Source organism: Manacus vitellinus, unplaced genomic scaffold (genome assembly GCF_001715985.3).
Source record: "Manacus vitellinus isolate BGI_N305 unplaced genomic scaffold, ASM171598v3 scaffold_13_pilon, whole genome shotgun sequence".
NCBI lineage: Eukaryota > Metazoa > Chordata > Aves > Passeriformes > Pipridae > Manacus > Manacus vitellinus.
The window spans coordinates 11,472,967-11,488,860 of record NW_021938999.1 but is presented as its reverse complement, the minus strand read 5'-3'; the positions used below and the strand labels follow the sequence as shown (position 1 = coordinate 11,488,860).

Genomic DNA, 15,894 nt, shown 5'->3' with positions numbered 1-15,894 from the left:
AGTGGAACCCCTTTAACATGCCAGACTACCAGAAAAAAGTGGAGTGCTGATCTTCTGTCCTTGAGGTATGTTAGGTTATGGGATATTAGAACTATTAAAAATTTGATTATTTCCCAACATTTAATATAAAAGTGATACAATTCCAAATCACCTCTAAAACCAGTATAAAGTATGCATCACCAACATAATAGTGTTCTCTGTAGCCCATTTTAAAGTGAACTGGAAGTTAGATTCTCTAGCAAAAAGAAATAATAAAAAAGAAGTATTAAACATGCTGCTGTTTAGAAAGATTGATCTCTAGCTCTCCAGTGAGCTTTAGGCATTCTGGGGGCTATGCTAGTTTTATATTTAGTCATCTAAAAGAGCAAGGACTGAAATGAAAATCACTTCAACTTTCACATCACCGAGTGAACTATGTGGCAGAAATTGAATACAAGTACTGAATTATAAAACTTACTTGCAGCCATTTCTAGTGCACTGTCCTCGACCTGAGCAGAATTTAAGGCAAGATGGACCAATATAAACTGCAGAGAACAGAAATCAGTTAAATCAAGAGTTATGTTATGTCATAAACATAATATGAAAAATACAAGAAAATATACTGTTATTGTATTTATCTTAATCTCACTGCCTGGAAAAGGTCTACAATAGGATAAAATGTGTTTGAGTGTGTCAAGGATAGCCTGGGATAATTTATTAATTAAAGGGTAATATCTATCTGAGGCTGGAGATATTAGTGCTGTTTTAATTAATGTACCTGGTTTTTCTAAGTCTGTGAAACGAGATCAGATGATCTGTTAGGCACTGACCACTTTCTTACCTTCCCTTCATCTTAGTTTGGAGATGTAATCCAATATATATATATACAGGTACATTCCAATGACAGTCTTGTAGATTTTAAAAATGTTTCACTGCTTCTCTCATTGAAATGTACATACTTAACTTCACTGTACTTATGGGAATTGGAACCTGCCCTGATATGTCTTAAGTAACTATTAAATATAGTTAAATACATACTCTTTCACTGATTATTTTAAATGGAATAAAATTCTAAATCCTATGGGCTCAAAAATACACCAGACTTATTTTACTCTTTTACTTTATCTTCCTCCAATGACTCCTAATTGACAATGTTGATTTATTGTGAAAAATATGAATGATGGATAGATGAGCAAATCTTGGTATAATCCCTTGCACTACTATAAAGAAAAGCCATAACTTGTGGGCAGTATTATTTCAATACAATATGATTAGAGGCCTTAACCATGAGCAGCATCCCTTTTTCTGTTGAAGACTGCCTATTACTTGGGTTATCCACTTGCATTGTGACTTTTGGAAGGAATAGCCACCAATTCTATAACAAGCAGTACTTATTCCATTTCCTGGTTTCATGATGTCGCCCATCACGGCAGCATCAGCTCTCCCTGGCAGACGCATGCTAAATCTCTGTTAGCTACTCCCTATAACTCCTCATCAGATTTCATGTGATTTCTAGATTTTCTCACCTCTCAGGGTGCAAAAATTCTGTTCTGTCTGTTTGATTTCTTTGTGTATTTTGAGGTCTTTTTGAGGGGGTGGTAAAAGTAGAAGGGTTAAAGATGTAATGATGTCATTCAAAATAAAAAAACTTTATGGAAATTGGCATTTTTCCAGTGTTTCGGAAAGATGGCCAGCTTCCAGATTTCATTTAAAACTTAATTCACATAGGAGACAGTTGTGAAGCTAAAAGTCAGAGTACTGAATCCTTGAAAACCTTCCTCTCTTCAAGAATTTGAGTAGATTGCCAATATTTATGGTTTTTTCCCTACAATACAGCGTAAGGCTTGAGTGTCATAGTATCTAACAAAGGAGGCATTCAAAACCTCAGAAACATGTTAATCTTTAAGACTTGATTCCTATATCGTGGTTTTGCACCTCAAATTCAGAGCAGGTACTTTTTAGGTAGAGGTTTTGTAAAACCTTTTTTGACATGGTACACACTGGAGCACACAGCATCCTTTGATGGAATTCCATTTTGTTCTACCAGCAAAGGTAGTGCAGATAAATGAATTGTCAATGATCTTCAGAATCTTGTTTTGTCCTGTTGTAAAGAATTTGTATCCTTAGATTGATTTAATCTTCTCATTTCTGTGAAAATCTCATGAGTGTCTCTAACACTTAAAGTCTACATTTTCTTTGGTAGCAACTCATCTTAGCAGATACTCACAGACATCTTTTATGTTTACATACCTACATTTTCCCTTAATTTCAATTTCTTTTTGATGTATATCTCATCTCTAAAGACAAGCATTAATACTCTATCTAGATGTCAAGATGATGCTACTTCCCATTAATATGATTAAGAGAACAATTTTCATGACTTTTAGTGACAAACTTTCCTTTGTGGCACTACCTTATCTGCTTCAAGGATTTTCTTTTCAAAACTAGGCATAAATCTGTTTTAAGAATTCTGCAAAATGTAACTATTTACCATTCCCAGGCTCCATATCAAACCCTACTGGGAATCATTACAAAATTTCACAGACTATTGTACCTCACTGTAAATCTCTAAATTACATATTTCACATACCTAACCAAACAAATTCCGGATGTAGTTTATTTAGTCCCAAATCATTTATGGCTAACAAGCAAGCTAAAAAAATTGCACTTTCTCATACTTAGCCCTTTTGATCATGCTTATTTCTGCCTGTCATACATTTTATCCTGTGTTCCTAAATACTTTTTCTGTGCTTTAAAATATTTCCTTTTAATTCTGGTCCTGGTTATCTCCTGCATTGTTTTATAAATATATGGATCAATACAAGCTCCTCTTAGTTCTTCCCAATCTTTTAAAAAAAGATATGTGGAAAATAATTTCCTAAAAGAAGAACAGTTCCCTAAAATAGATGGTACTTTCCTCAAAGATACTGTAAACAATGTAAAAGTTTTGTCATTGTTTTGATAGCGGTGTTGCTTGAAGGTGGTCTTCTACATCCAGAAGGAAAAATACGTCCCAAATGCTGTACCTGCTGCTAAGGCTGGTGCAGTGCATGTCCTTAATAGCCAGTGTAGTATCTAATTATGTAATTAGGACTAAGCAGACAGAGGAAATGTTACATTAAGCCCTTGCCACCAATATCTTTTCCTGGAAAGCATTCAATTAAAAGAAAGAAAGGTAATCTACTAGGCTATTGTCTTTTCAAATGGCAGAATTTCCCTCTAGCTTCAAAATGTACCCGTTACCAAGAGCAGATAAGCAGAAAAAGGATTTAATAAACTGTAAATTCACTGGCTCATGATTGTGGAAAATATGTTTACATAGAGCAGCATATAAAAAATTCACTCTTCTGATTTGTCATGATCATGGATAAGAATACTAACTATTATCGATTGCCCACATATTTCCGAGGATTGGTCCTGTTTGTCTCCATCGAATCCTGGTGTCACTTGTTAATGCAGCATTGGGAAGGGGAATAGTTATTCGGTTCCACCTGAAATACATATAACACAGGCTTTAGCATTTTACACTGATAGTTGTTAAGCAACTGTATGTTTTGCAGATATGTTTATGTATACTGGAAGCTTTGTGAGATGTTCTAATTTTAAAATCTATTCAAATGAAGGATGAATTTATGGCAGCTTTAGAAAACACAAATAAAAAAAGAAGAACATGGCCCATGATATTTTCATACAATATGTGAATAATAATTATTATCTTATAAAACCTAGCCATTTTTCCCCCATTGGAATGCATGAAGTCAGCAAAGACCTTAACCTCCTTTGCTTCTCCATCACAATGAGTATCTCATAAATTGCAACCTTTCAGTATGACTGAACCCTGTTTGGTGGAAATCCTCTGTGGGTAAGAAGTGGTGCAGAGGATTTGGCCTGCTGTGGTCTGGGCCATCATTATCCATGGGGGCCACACTTCCCACATACACCAGGGATAATGGTTCCTATGAAAACTGTACGGGAATGGTGCGGGGTGGGGGGTGTCATGAGATCACAGCAATGCTTCAACTACACTTTCTTCTCATAGTCATACCTGCTGCTCTGAAGTCTGTAGTAGTCAGGATACAGAAGGATAGACACGGATTTTGTGCTATGCAGCAAGATGCCACAGTTTATTTTTCAGTGAGAACAGTACAGGAGAGATTTACTTACTAAGAGGGGCCGATAAAAGAAAGTGACACTAACAACAACCTCTATCTGCAGAAGTACAGAGGATGTCATTCACAGTACCCCAGTACTGGGATTTCAAGTGAGTAAAGGTGACTGAGGATGTAAACACGGCTTTGACTGATGTTTTCTCTGACTAAGAAGAAAACTCTGTGCCTTTAACAAAGTAAAACTTTTCTTCTCATTACCAATGTGCTGCCCACAAGTGGGTTTTTTTGTAATTTATCTTTAGCATCAAAAAAATAATATTATACCACAGAGGCACCCCCATACATTTCAAATTTAATTACTGGGCAGCCAAGGAGCCCAGAACACTCTTTCCTTGCTGTCCTCAGCCAGTCAAAAAAAGAAAGATGACATGGAGTTGTGTGCTTTGCTGCTTTCTTCTGTCACCTATAATTCACTTCTCTAATCTTGCATCTCAGTTTTGCAGAGAACACACTCACCCGCTGTAATTTTCAGAGGCATAGATGGTGCTGTGGGGGAGGTGAGGCCCAGCACATATCTCAGGCAAACACTCGGTGTGGAGCAGGGACCAGGAGCGACCATGGTTGGTTGAAAACTCCAAGCTGACGCTGGTTAACACATTGAAGGAGAAGAAGGAGAAAGACACCATGAAGCTACCTGGCATAATCTCATAGCAGAAGTACCAACACCAAGAAACCACTCAGTCAGCTATTCCTAATAACTGATTAGGAAACATGAAATAATTTTAAGCAGACTTTGAATACAAAAAGTCCTGAAAATACAAACATGAAACAAACCTGACTGTTTAAAAACCTCAAGGATAGCCTATAGATTGTCTAAACACACCTCTTATTTGAGCACCAGTGTTTTTATGCTACTACTGTTAAATGAGCTGACTTTACTTTTATATTTCAGATTCAAAGAGTTTCAGATATAAGGAGAAAATCTGGATTAATCAGAGCTAGGCAGCATCATGTGAGCACAGGACAGTTATAGCTGCCAACTGCTAACCATTACACCTGCAGAAGGTGGCAAAAAACCACTAGCTATTCATGCACCAGCTGGCTCTTTCCTGGTTTAACCCCCCCAACATTGTTTACAGCCTACAAGTATAAGGAAATCCTTAGATGCTTTACATTCTGAAGACCTTGCAAAAGTAATATAGTGCTTGATTTATTAAAGTTTTAGTATTTTACTGAATTACTTTTGTAATTTGCTCCATATAATTAGCTATAATATTCTGTTTTATTTTAAGTAAAGCCAGCGGAACATTATAAAAATCATAATTCATCTCCTCAATATTAAATTATTGGATTCTGACTTTTTCTTTTTATGGAAATTTGCTGACAATATTACTTTATTTAAATGTACCATCACTGTGATATTATAAGTGTGTACTAAAACAGTTTATAGAGGTTTTGACTAATTTATTTCAGATTTAACTGTAGCAATACCTTGGAGGGTCATATTTACTGCATATATTCAGTATGAGTCTCTCACATTTGCGGTAATGAAAGCATTATGAATAATGCTGTAGACCAGGAGATGTGAAATGTTGCAGTATTTGGGAAATACAAATAGGGAAAATGGTGACCTAGTACTTCTTTTGTTATGAAGAAGTTCCCTTCTTCAGGAATAGTTTAGTGAAGGAAGAATATTAATCTTTTGAAGTATATACCACTCTCCATCAGATAACCAACTAAGACAGAGACTTTATATAACATGTTTACTGGCCAGGAGTGTTTACAGGCAAAGTTTTCACTTTTCATATAGGAAAATGTTGCTGCCTTCACTTTCTATCAAATATAAGTGCAATGCCTTGAATTTTGCTGCTCCTTGAATTCTGTTACCCTGCATGGATGCTGGAACTGTCAATGCTAATGCAGCTCTTTCCAGTTGGAACCAGATGCCATGGGACATGGATGTGAAAGCACTTACAGTCTCTGACTTTAAACTCTCAACTCTGGAAAATGTAAAGTAACTTAATCCTCATAAAATAACAAGATAAATATTCTCACACGTACATAAGGAAAGAGGGAAAGTGGGCAGTTTGGTTTTGGGTCCCCTATTTGAAGAAGGCTATTAAGAAACTGGAGAGCTGGAGCAGAGGATAGGCAAGATGTCCATGGCCTCGAGCATCAAGCTAGGATGGGCTGAGGAGCTAGCTTGCTCAGCCTGGTAAGGAGGGGTGAGCTGCAGCATCCTGTGATGGTGCACAGGGCACTCACAAGGAAATTGGTGTCAAATTCTCCTCAGTAGTGTCAGACACAGTAGAAAGGACAATGGCCATACAGACATTGCTTCAGAGTTTTATACTGGACATTAGAAAACACTTTTTCACTTGAGCAGGTCACTCAGAGATGTAGCACAGTATCCATCCATTCAAGTAATGGATAGGCAAAGCCATGTCTGACCTATGCTCGTAACAGTCCCATCTGCAGCAGCAGGTTTCACTAGAAAACCTGTGAAGGTCCCTTCCAACAAACATTTCTATGACTCTATAAAACGCAGAGCTGCAAGTGACTCCCTTCTTTCCCTTTCCCTTTCACTTCATGGAAAAATTCACACTGAATGTCCTGAAGAAGTGAAGCCAAAAAGAGTTCTGTGGCCAATCTACAGACAGTGAGCTCCTCACACTGATGGTCGTTAAGATGAGGGCCATTTATAACCAGTCTTACAAGAACTAGATATGCTTGTGGCATCGGTAATCTGAGAGGTCAGCAGGGTAGGTTTCTGCTGCTGCCTTTAATATTTTCCCCCTTACACAGTATTAAGAGGCCAATCTCATGTTCCTTAGAAACTGAAGAAAAAGTCCCTCTGAAATCATGACTATATTTCAGAATAGGGGACCAGTTTTGACCTGGAAAGCTATTTATTGGCTCTTCATTGCACATTAGATTCATAAATTTGGGCCTGTGGAGATCAGGAGAAACATTAGGTTTTGAGCAGCTTCTATTTGTCATTATTAATGGGATCCTTTCTTACTGAAAAAAGATTTCCAAATTCTCATATAGATTTTATAAAGCAAATTATACTAGAAAGCTGAAAATCAAAAGAATGATCTCTCCAGTTGTACCTGTTACCAGGTTGATAAGTTCCACAACCCAAATTGATAGAAAATTGGATCATGTGAGTCACTGTGGAAGGGAGCACCGGAAGGACGTGGAAGTAATCCACAGCCCAGACATTCCTGTTGTGGCCTTGGTGACTCTTTTGCTTCAGGCAAAACTTGGTTGCAGGAGTCTGAAGGTCCGGATTAATGACAACAGAAACCAAAGACGGAACCTTTAAAAGAAAATAAAGCTTAGATAAATTAAAAAAGGTCAAAAGGTACCATTTAAAATAAAAAAGCAACTTCAATTGTGCTGACCCAAACATGTGCTATTCTCTCTCCTTGCTTCACTTTGTTAACTCTTTTAGCTACTTTTTTCTACACAAGATCCCAACTAAAATAATTTGCTATTATGTGCACAGGTATTAACACTCTGGATACCAGTGCTACTTATCACCTTAGAGGGATCAGGTTGTCTGCTTGTAAAGACACGGTAGAAAAGACTGTCCCTTCTGTCTTCTGAAAAATGCTAGTTTACATTGTCAGCTTCAGCTGGTAATAGAATATGATGTTTGTCCTGGAGCCTTACAGCTCACAGAAGCAAACACAAGGTAGTGGCATGTCTAGTCTGAATACATGAGAATAGAGTAACAGCATGAGTTCACAGGCATATGTGGAGAGGATGTTATGTTGCTGAAATATATGAAAGCACTGCTTTACAAAGCTTAGCCTTTGTCCTAAAGCAATGTAATTAGAACTGTATTATGTCAAAAGAGGATGTCAGCTTTAAAATTGCCTGTTCAAAAAAAAACTTCCACAATGAATTCAGTGTAATTCCAGATCCTATCTCGCCCCAAGTTCCCCAATTAATTTTTTATTATTTTACAATTACAGCTTCCTTCGTTTACAAAAGTTCTACCCTGTCTTTCACACAGAAGCAGGCAAGGAGGGAAGCCACACACAATGAAACAATGCAAGTGACTCAACCAAACACAGGCCAAATCCTACTGTAAATATTTGGTTTCTGAATGCTACGGTTACAGGAAAAATGCACACAGACCTGTGCTTGAAATCAGCTGCATCTTTACCAACAAATTTCCTTCACACTCTGTAAGCATATTGCATTTCAAGCTCTGGAACATCCACGTGTACATGTATTAAATATCAGATTTTGCTTTCTATTTTACAGCAGCAGAATAAGGAGACCTCAGGGCTGGGTTACTCAGGATAGATATGGTCTAAGTGTTTCCCTGCCCTAGACAGGAAGGATCCTGACAGCAAGTTCAAGGTCTTTATAGTCCTGCCTCAGGGTGGTGGACGTGGTTGGAAGGCGGTTGCACTGTCAGCAGAGGAGATGCTGCCTCCCATGGCTGAGTCCATGCCCATGCCCACATCACTGCGACTAGTAGGAGCTTGGGTGGAGACAGGAGCAATCATTTGTGAGGAGACATTATCATTGAAGTTTTCAGCTGATAACTGACAACTTTTGCCCATGGCTTGTTTCCTGTCACCCCATCCCCAGCCAACACTGCAATCCTGCTTGGGGCTGGAATAACCAGCAATAACTGCAGAGCTGTGCTGCAAAGGCACCAGACTGCTCCCAGATCTGCACATGATTTATGTACTTGGGAAGGTCATGTTTGAGTGTCCCTGAGGAATTCAACACACAGTATTGAAAAGATAATGATATCTATCCCATCCACCTGCTTTGTTTATGATGATTTACCTTGTAAGCAGCATAGGTCAGGGTATCAAGAGGTATGTGTTCCCTCCTGCCTTCAATCTTGGCATAAAGTATGACATCATTTTCATGGGATTCTCCAGAATCACAAGTTCCTCCTGTACAAAACACATTTGAGTGAGAAAAAAATTAATTGAAGCTCTCATTATTGGAAAGTGGAATCATATTATGCAGCCATAATTATGAAAATAATTAAAATCAGATGCTATTTAACTTAGGATCTGAAACAAAAGAACACCAGCCCTACAGACACAGTGTATAGGAATTATTTGATCAGATACACCATGCCAGAGATCAAGGGGGTTGACGATTATGAAAACCTCAAGTACCTCTTTTAATCAGCTTATCAAAAAAAATTTTAATAGAAAATGCTGTGCCCAAAGCAATACTTCTGTCTGTGTGCTTTAAATCCTATTTACATAGAAATGCTCTGCTTTTGAGTTCTAATCAGTAAACTGTTATTTAGTACTCACACTTCATGCAGTCACACACATGGCATGTGACAATCTCTTAAATACTTCTCAGCTGATAGTTTGGCAGCTGAGAACTTGTTCTAAGTAGGAAATGAGGAAGACTGCTGTGTACCTTATTTGTTGGGCTGCTCCTTCTACTGTCTACACCATAGAGGGAGGAGGGAGGGAGAGAGGGATGGACGGATGGATGGATGGATGGATGGATGGATGGATGGATGAATGGAGTCTATTGTACCACACAAAGCATGTGTGGCATGCTTGCCTTACTGGAATAGGGCAGCATTTGAAATATCTTCATAGCAGTAGAACCCAAAACATTGATTAATCTTCTCTGAAAGAACGGATTAGTTGCCAAATGCAAGCATTTAGTCCTGCTTTATAGATACAAGATGGATATCATCACATTAATTTGGTGTTCTGGAAAAGAAATTTTTTAAAAAAAATTCCTCTATTTGAAACAGGAAACATAATTTCTCTATTTCCTTAGTACACTATGGGTACTGCACCTACTAAAAAAACCCTCAAAAATAAAAACAAAATCAAAAACAGAATGAGGAAGAGTTTGAAAAGTCTGCAAAGTAGAAAGGTTGTGTATATTGGAACACTTTCTCTGCTTTTTTTCACTACAGACAGCCAGTTCTTGTAATGGACTAGGCAGGGCAGTCCAGTGAACTAGATTAGATGTGCATCTTTGATGTGTTTTATACTGTAATAAGGAACATCCATGTGTCCTTTCAAATCTCTTTGCCTAAATGTTTAAACTATTATTTATTTAATTTAAAAGTACACACAGAATACATTTTTCAAACAACATCCCACTATCCTCTGTGCCTACATCTGCTGACAACTTTTCTCCTAAGTTCAGAAGGTTGACAAAATTTCTTTCCTGTTTTTCTTGCAGGTGTTGTAATGTTTGGAAGAACTGGGAAAAAGCATCCTCTTTTTCCTGTGCTTTATTCATAATTCATGTAACACAGAGGAGATGTGCAACAATTTAGGACAACAACATGAGGTCTGCCCCTCATTAAATAAAGTGTGTTTTTTCTTGTTGATACAGAAGGTTGCTTGTGGAGGTCACAGGTTTATCCTCTGCTTCCTCCTTTATTATTCTATTATTTGCTTTTAAGCAAAAATCCTCAGGTCCTCTAAACATGCTGTTGAGAGAATAACCTCATGCAATTTCCTCTATGTGCAAAATAAAAGTTCTGGAAAAACCCTGTGAGTGTTAACTACCACGTTTATGGGGATTTTGGTCTGTTGCAACACCAAACTAGTGAAGTTGCACTGACAACAACAGCAGGGAGGGGAAGCAACAGGACAGGTTGGTTCCTGGCTGCTTTCTTAGCCCTTGTAAATGACAGAGGTTCTGACACTTTACCCCAACAGGGGAGGTCCACAGATGTTGCTAACACCACGTCAGTGTTTTTCATGCAGACCATACCTCCTCCAAGACTGTAGCACACTCTGTGTGAATCTCACCCTGGGCCAACACATCAGAGGAATTGTTTATGAATGGAGTAAAAGCTTTTGAGCAGAAACTGTTTTGTGGGTTCAGCTAGGTAAGGCTGTCCCACCTCTGTGCTAATCCTATCTCATCCTCAGGTGCAACTCTCTTGACTCTGATGGATTAACACTGGGGTCTACATATACATGACTGCAGGAGGATTTGACAGGTACCTATAAAAGCTCTATGGTGGGGTAAGGATGGCAAAGATATGACTATATCTTCTAATGATGGATTAAGGGGCACTGAGTGAAATTAGAATATACAAGACAAGAAGATGCTTCTTCATATGAGAACTGTTAAACTATGGAGCTGTGGGCACAGTAGGCAGGTTCACTTGATTAAACACTAGTACCAAGGATCATTTTAGGCACTGTGGAGGGGCCTGGCTCACCTACCTGCCACTATAGCAGGGCTGTGACTCTCCCCCAAGTCCCAAGTTACAACTGCCAGCTTTGTGCTAATGTCTCAGATGTGCTTGGTTAACTCAAGTGGCAACAATAACCAGTGCTTACATGACAAATCCTGCCTGAGGACTGGACAAGAGTGAACACAGGCCTGTGTGTGCACCAGGTGCTTAAGGTGTCTTTATAACAACAGAGATCCACAGTCTGACTCCAGGAAGCTGCTCAGCTGGTCCAGCACAGCTGTCTCATGGTGAGCTGAATGGATTTTTCTAGCAATAGTACTGACCACAACACCTCTAACTATAAAGGAAGTTCAGACACTGATCTTACATGCACATACCTTCATGTAACTTCTATATTAAACTGTCTTAACTTGGATCTAAATGTTTATCTCAACCAAAAAAATGGCTAGATAAATCCATGGAAAAAAAGCCCACCAAGGGCTACTAAACCCAGAGTGCCCTGTCTGGTTCAAAAGGGTTTCCATCTGCAAGTCAGTGTCATCTGGGAGAATATTTTTGGGAGACCTATTTGTGTGCTCACCATGTTTGTCCATCTGCATGGACATACAGAAGGGTGGACTCTGATCTGACCAGCAGTGGTCAGTCTTACATCCTCATGGGCATCACAGTCACAAATCAGAGCTATCTTCTTTGAAGGAGTATTTAAAACAGTTCCATGCACACTGCACAACTTAAATCTCACATACTTCACAACTTGTATTACATGAGGAATTTATACTCACCCATACTGAAATAAAATCTCAAGTTCCCATAACCTGTAGTGTCCATATATGGAGTACATATTTTTCTTTCTCCATCTCTGAGGAATACCATAGCTGAGCCAGATTCCAATGTCCCACATTCAGTACCAATGACGGCTCCAAATATGTCCCACCTGCAGAGGTCAACAATAGGTGGAGAATGTGCAGCAGCACGTTACTGATAAACTCACACAAAGCATGTTCTATGGGTTCATTTGTACATAGAAAAGCAGCTGTTTCTATTCTTACACAGGACAAAAAACACAGTGTTTCAAATGTGATTCCTATGACACTACTTACATATTCAATATTAGCTTTTAAACTCAGTTGACTCAACTAAAGCAAAGTTAATGTAAGTATCTTAAAGAAATTAGCAGAAAAGCATGAATTACTAAAAAATGAGGTTTTAATGAATGCTATTACCAAATAGAGAATGTTGTGTTGTTCTATCACCTTTATTAGTTTTTCTGGCATTAAAATAGTTAAAATTTAGTCGCACTCTGCTCCATTTTGCACAATATAAGGTTTATAGATCAATGAAACTTGAAAAGGCACATGTCCACCATATCTGCTATTGAAATATCAAATATGTAGAAAATAGCTGAAAATGCTCTCTTTTCATCTTTTTCAGCATTTAGGGTAACAGTTTTTAACTAACACATGAACAGAGTATAAAAAAAAGACTGCTGTGTTTTTAATATGTGATGATATGATCTTTCTCAGTTTTTCTGTATAACATTTTATCTTATTTTTATTCAGTGATAATTAAAAGAGCTGTTGCAGAATTTTCCAATTAAATATTTTATGTTGAAAATACATTTTCATCATGAAAGCATTGGTTACTTCAAAACTCGATTACAATATTTTGAAATACTAGAAACTGTTGAAAATATGCATTATTTTGGTCTGATACATTATTATTATTCATGTCAAACTTAATTAATCATAAAGTATTTAAGTATTATAAGGCTGGTAAAACAATGAAATTATTTAGAGTTACTAAATTCTGATAATCCAGTCATTTAACTATTCAGGATGATTGAGGAGGAATGAGAAAACAAGGAATTTCAGAAACCTTTGTGGGAAGGCAGAGCCTTTTCCTTTCTCCTTTTAGCAGAAACCATCTCTAGCAGTTATGTGCCACATGACAATTTCAAAAACTGTCATTTCAAGAACTAAACAGTCTATTTAGTAGTTTAACCATTCCAGCTATTTCAAAATGCATTTCTAGGATCTACTTTAAAGCTGCCAGTTTCCCTACTGACCTAAGCTGTGACAGACCAGCAATATATCTGTTTGGAAATCCTGCTTTAAAACTGTCAGTCATCTACACAGGAGCTAGGGAGCTTAACATCACTGAAAAGCTTTATGATATAAATAGAAATATTTTAATGGAAGCACAGTTTAATCTAACCCTAATTCTGTGGCACAGTTTTTTTAAAGGTAATGTGCAATATAATTGAAACACAATTTTTAAAATGGGTCTCCTGGATTGAAGGCAAATACAGAATTAAGCAGTTGTGCCTACTTTAACTTACACAACAAAATCTCACAATGCTCCATTGATCTTTTGTATGCTCTATTTAGCTCAATTAAAGCACTCTCTGTAGTGACCCACAGAACAACTTGGGGTCATGAATGATGCAGATCATGGATGTTTCCAGGGATCCTCTCCTTTTAGGCGGCATCAGAAATGAAAACCACAGAATTCTACCTCTTTAAAAAAAGGTGGCATTTTAGTAGAAATATATCAACACACTGTCAGTAAGGACAAATAGAGAAGGATCCTGGGTCATGGCCTGATTTAACACTTACATTTGTATTAATTTATCCATCACATGACTCTTGAATTTTTTCTCTACAGAACAGGTGATAGAAAAATATATGCAGCTAAACTAGACCAACGGGATGTGGAGGTCCAAAGCAGCAATACACCTGCTGGAGACAAAGGCAGCCTGATGTGGGGATGTGTCTACTTTTAGGACGAGGCTCTAATTTATGCAATTAAAAAGAAGCAGAATGGCAGTGGAAATATGTGTGGTACTTACAACAGCAACCCCTATCCATGTAGCCTCCTGCTTTAGGTGGTACATGCCAAAAATACCAATCACTGCTCATTAAAAACAGTGATAAGCTCCTCTGCCCTCACCTCCAAGAGCATTTGGTGCAGAGTAAAGTGGTGGTGACCCCTATACCTGAGCTTCCATTTGCTCTCCCTTATAAGGGATGCTTTTGCCTTTCCTTTGAGAGCTGACATGACAAAACAGAGCCTGAGAACTTCCGGCAAGCTCTGTCTCAGGTATACAGTGCTGACTGTTTGGATATAGCTCAAATAGCATTCAAAACTATTTCTCTAAGAAGGGAGAAATATTTCTCTGAGAAGGGAGAAATTCTTTAAGAAGGGATTTGCATATTTGCTGTTATACACAGGTCCCAAAGCAAACCCCAGAGAAATGTTGAAAAGAGGGACGGTGGAGGTGCCAATTTTATACAATGGGGATGTAGTCCATAGCATCACCCGAGTTCTGTGTTTATTCATGGCTGCATGCAATTTAAATCTCCATTCTTATAGAACAGTTGAAAGATGGAAGTTTCTAATACAGAATAAAATTTGAAAAGAAAAAAAAGAAAAAGTTGTGAGGCTTTGGGCTGGCAGGCTTGGGGGCAGATCAGGGCCTGGTTGCTGGGACACAGGATAAGAGAGTCGAATGCATATGCTGGCTGTGCCCTTCCTCACTCCTGGCTAGGGAGCAGTGGCACCTGGATTGGATCTAGGTGTTGTATGATAGGGAAAGTGTAATATTCGTAATTCAGAAGAAACTGTGTATTTGCTAACCAAGGCTGCAAGTGGCCAAGCTTAGCTTAACCCAACACCTGGTCCAGCAGAGACAAGATCCACAGACAGGGCAAATGTCCATGGGCAACACTTACACCCCATTTTTTTTCAAGATGGAAAAGAACTGAGAACGCATCTCAAAGATATCACACATGATCACCTAACACACAACACACACGTGCTTATTTTCTTCCCTTTGTCTGAAGCAGCACCTGCTGCCACGGGCTGATTATTAGAACAGAGGTCACAGTGAATATTTTTTCTGTATGCCCCAAATAAATCACGTGTCCACAGGACACATTAGCATGTATTTCTTAAAAGATGCTCTCTACCTTCAGCACAGCACAGGCAGCACTTGAATCGGCTGCTAATGATCTGAAGTACTTTGTAGGTTAAAACCAACATTCAGTGGAGACCCATAAATTAACAGTGTACATTTCTCATTGCCCTGGGATTACAGCAACTAATGATTTTTTAATTTTTTTTTTAATTTTTTTTTTTTTTTTAAATAGAAAGGAGTCAAGACCTCATTGCTGGTTATTTTCTTTTTGTCAGAGTTTATACGCTAAGGTATGTAAAATGATACTTCTTTATAAGGACACACATCTTTTAAAAGCTCAATCATATTTTGGTAAGAGTAGTAATTTTGTTGCCCTAGATAGCTTTGTTACTTTCAGTGGCCTTGAAGCAGTCCCTGGATATGGCTTTACAGGGACCCTTTGAATCACAATGTATATATTCAAAAGAAAAATAGTAAATTATCAGCCAAATTCTCAGCTTTTGCCGAGCAGGCATGGCCATGCTCTTGGTGCTGCTAGATGAGAACAGACTGCTGCTTCATCTGTCCTGCCTTCACCTCCTCCTCCAGCACCCGCAGGTTTCTGCACAAGCAGGAGCTCTCTCATGGCAAGGCAGGGCTCACAGCAGTGATACAGAGGGCATGAAGTCGTCAAGGAATTTGATTTCACATGGATACGAGTTTGTTAACAATAC

At 38.3% G+C, this 15,894-nt stretch overlaps 1 protein-coding gene across 1 annotated transcript in view; it reads right to left on the bottom strand.

Moving 5' to 3' along the window:
* RELN (reelin) overlaps positions 1-15,894 on the bottom strand; it is a 265,985-nt gene that overhangs the window by 97,237 nt on the left and 152,854 nt on the right. The window contains exons 12-17 of the mRNA XM_018068188.2: positions 12,048-12,199; positions 8,904-9,016; positions 7,202-7,410; positions 4,605-4,733; positions 3,361-3,470; positions 458-524 (exon numbers count right to left, since the gene is read on the bottom strand). Of these exons, the coding sequence (XP_017923677.2) occupies positions 458-524; positions 3,361-3,470; positions 4,605-4,733; positions 7,202-7,410; positions 8,904-9,016; positions 12,048-12,199 (780 nt within the window). The remainder of the gene's footprint in view (positions 1-457; positions 525-3,360; positions 3,471-4,604; positions 4,734-7,201; positions 7,411-8,903; positions 9,017-12,047; positions 12,200-15,894) is intronic.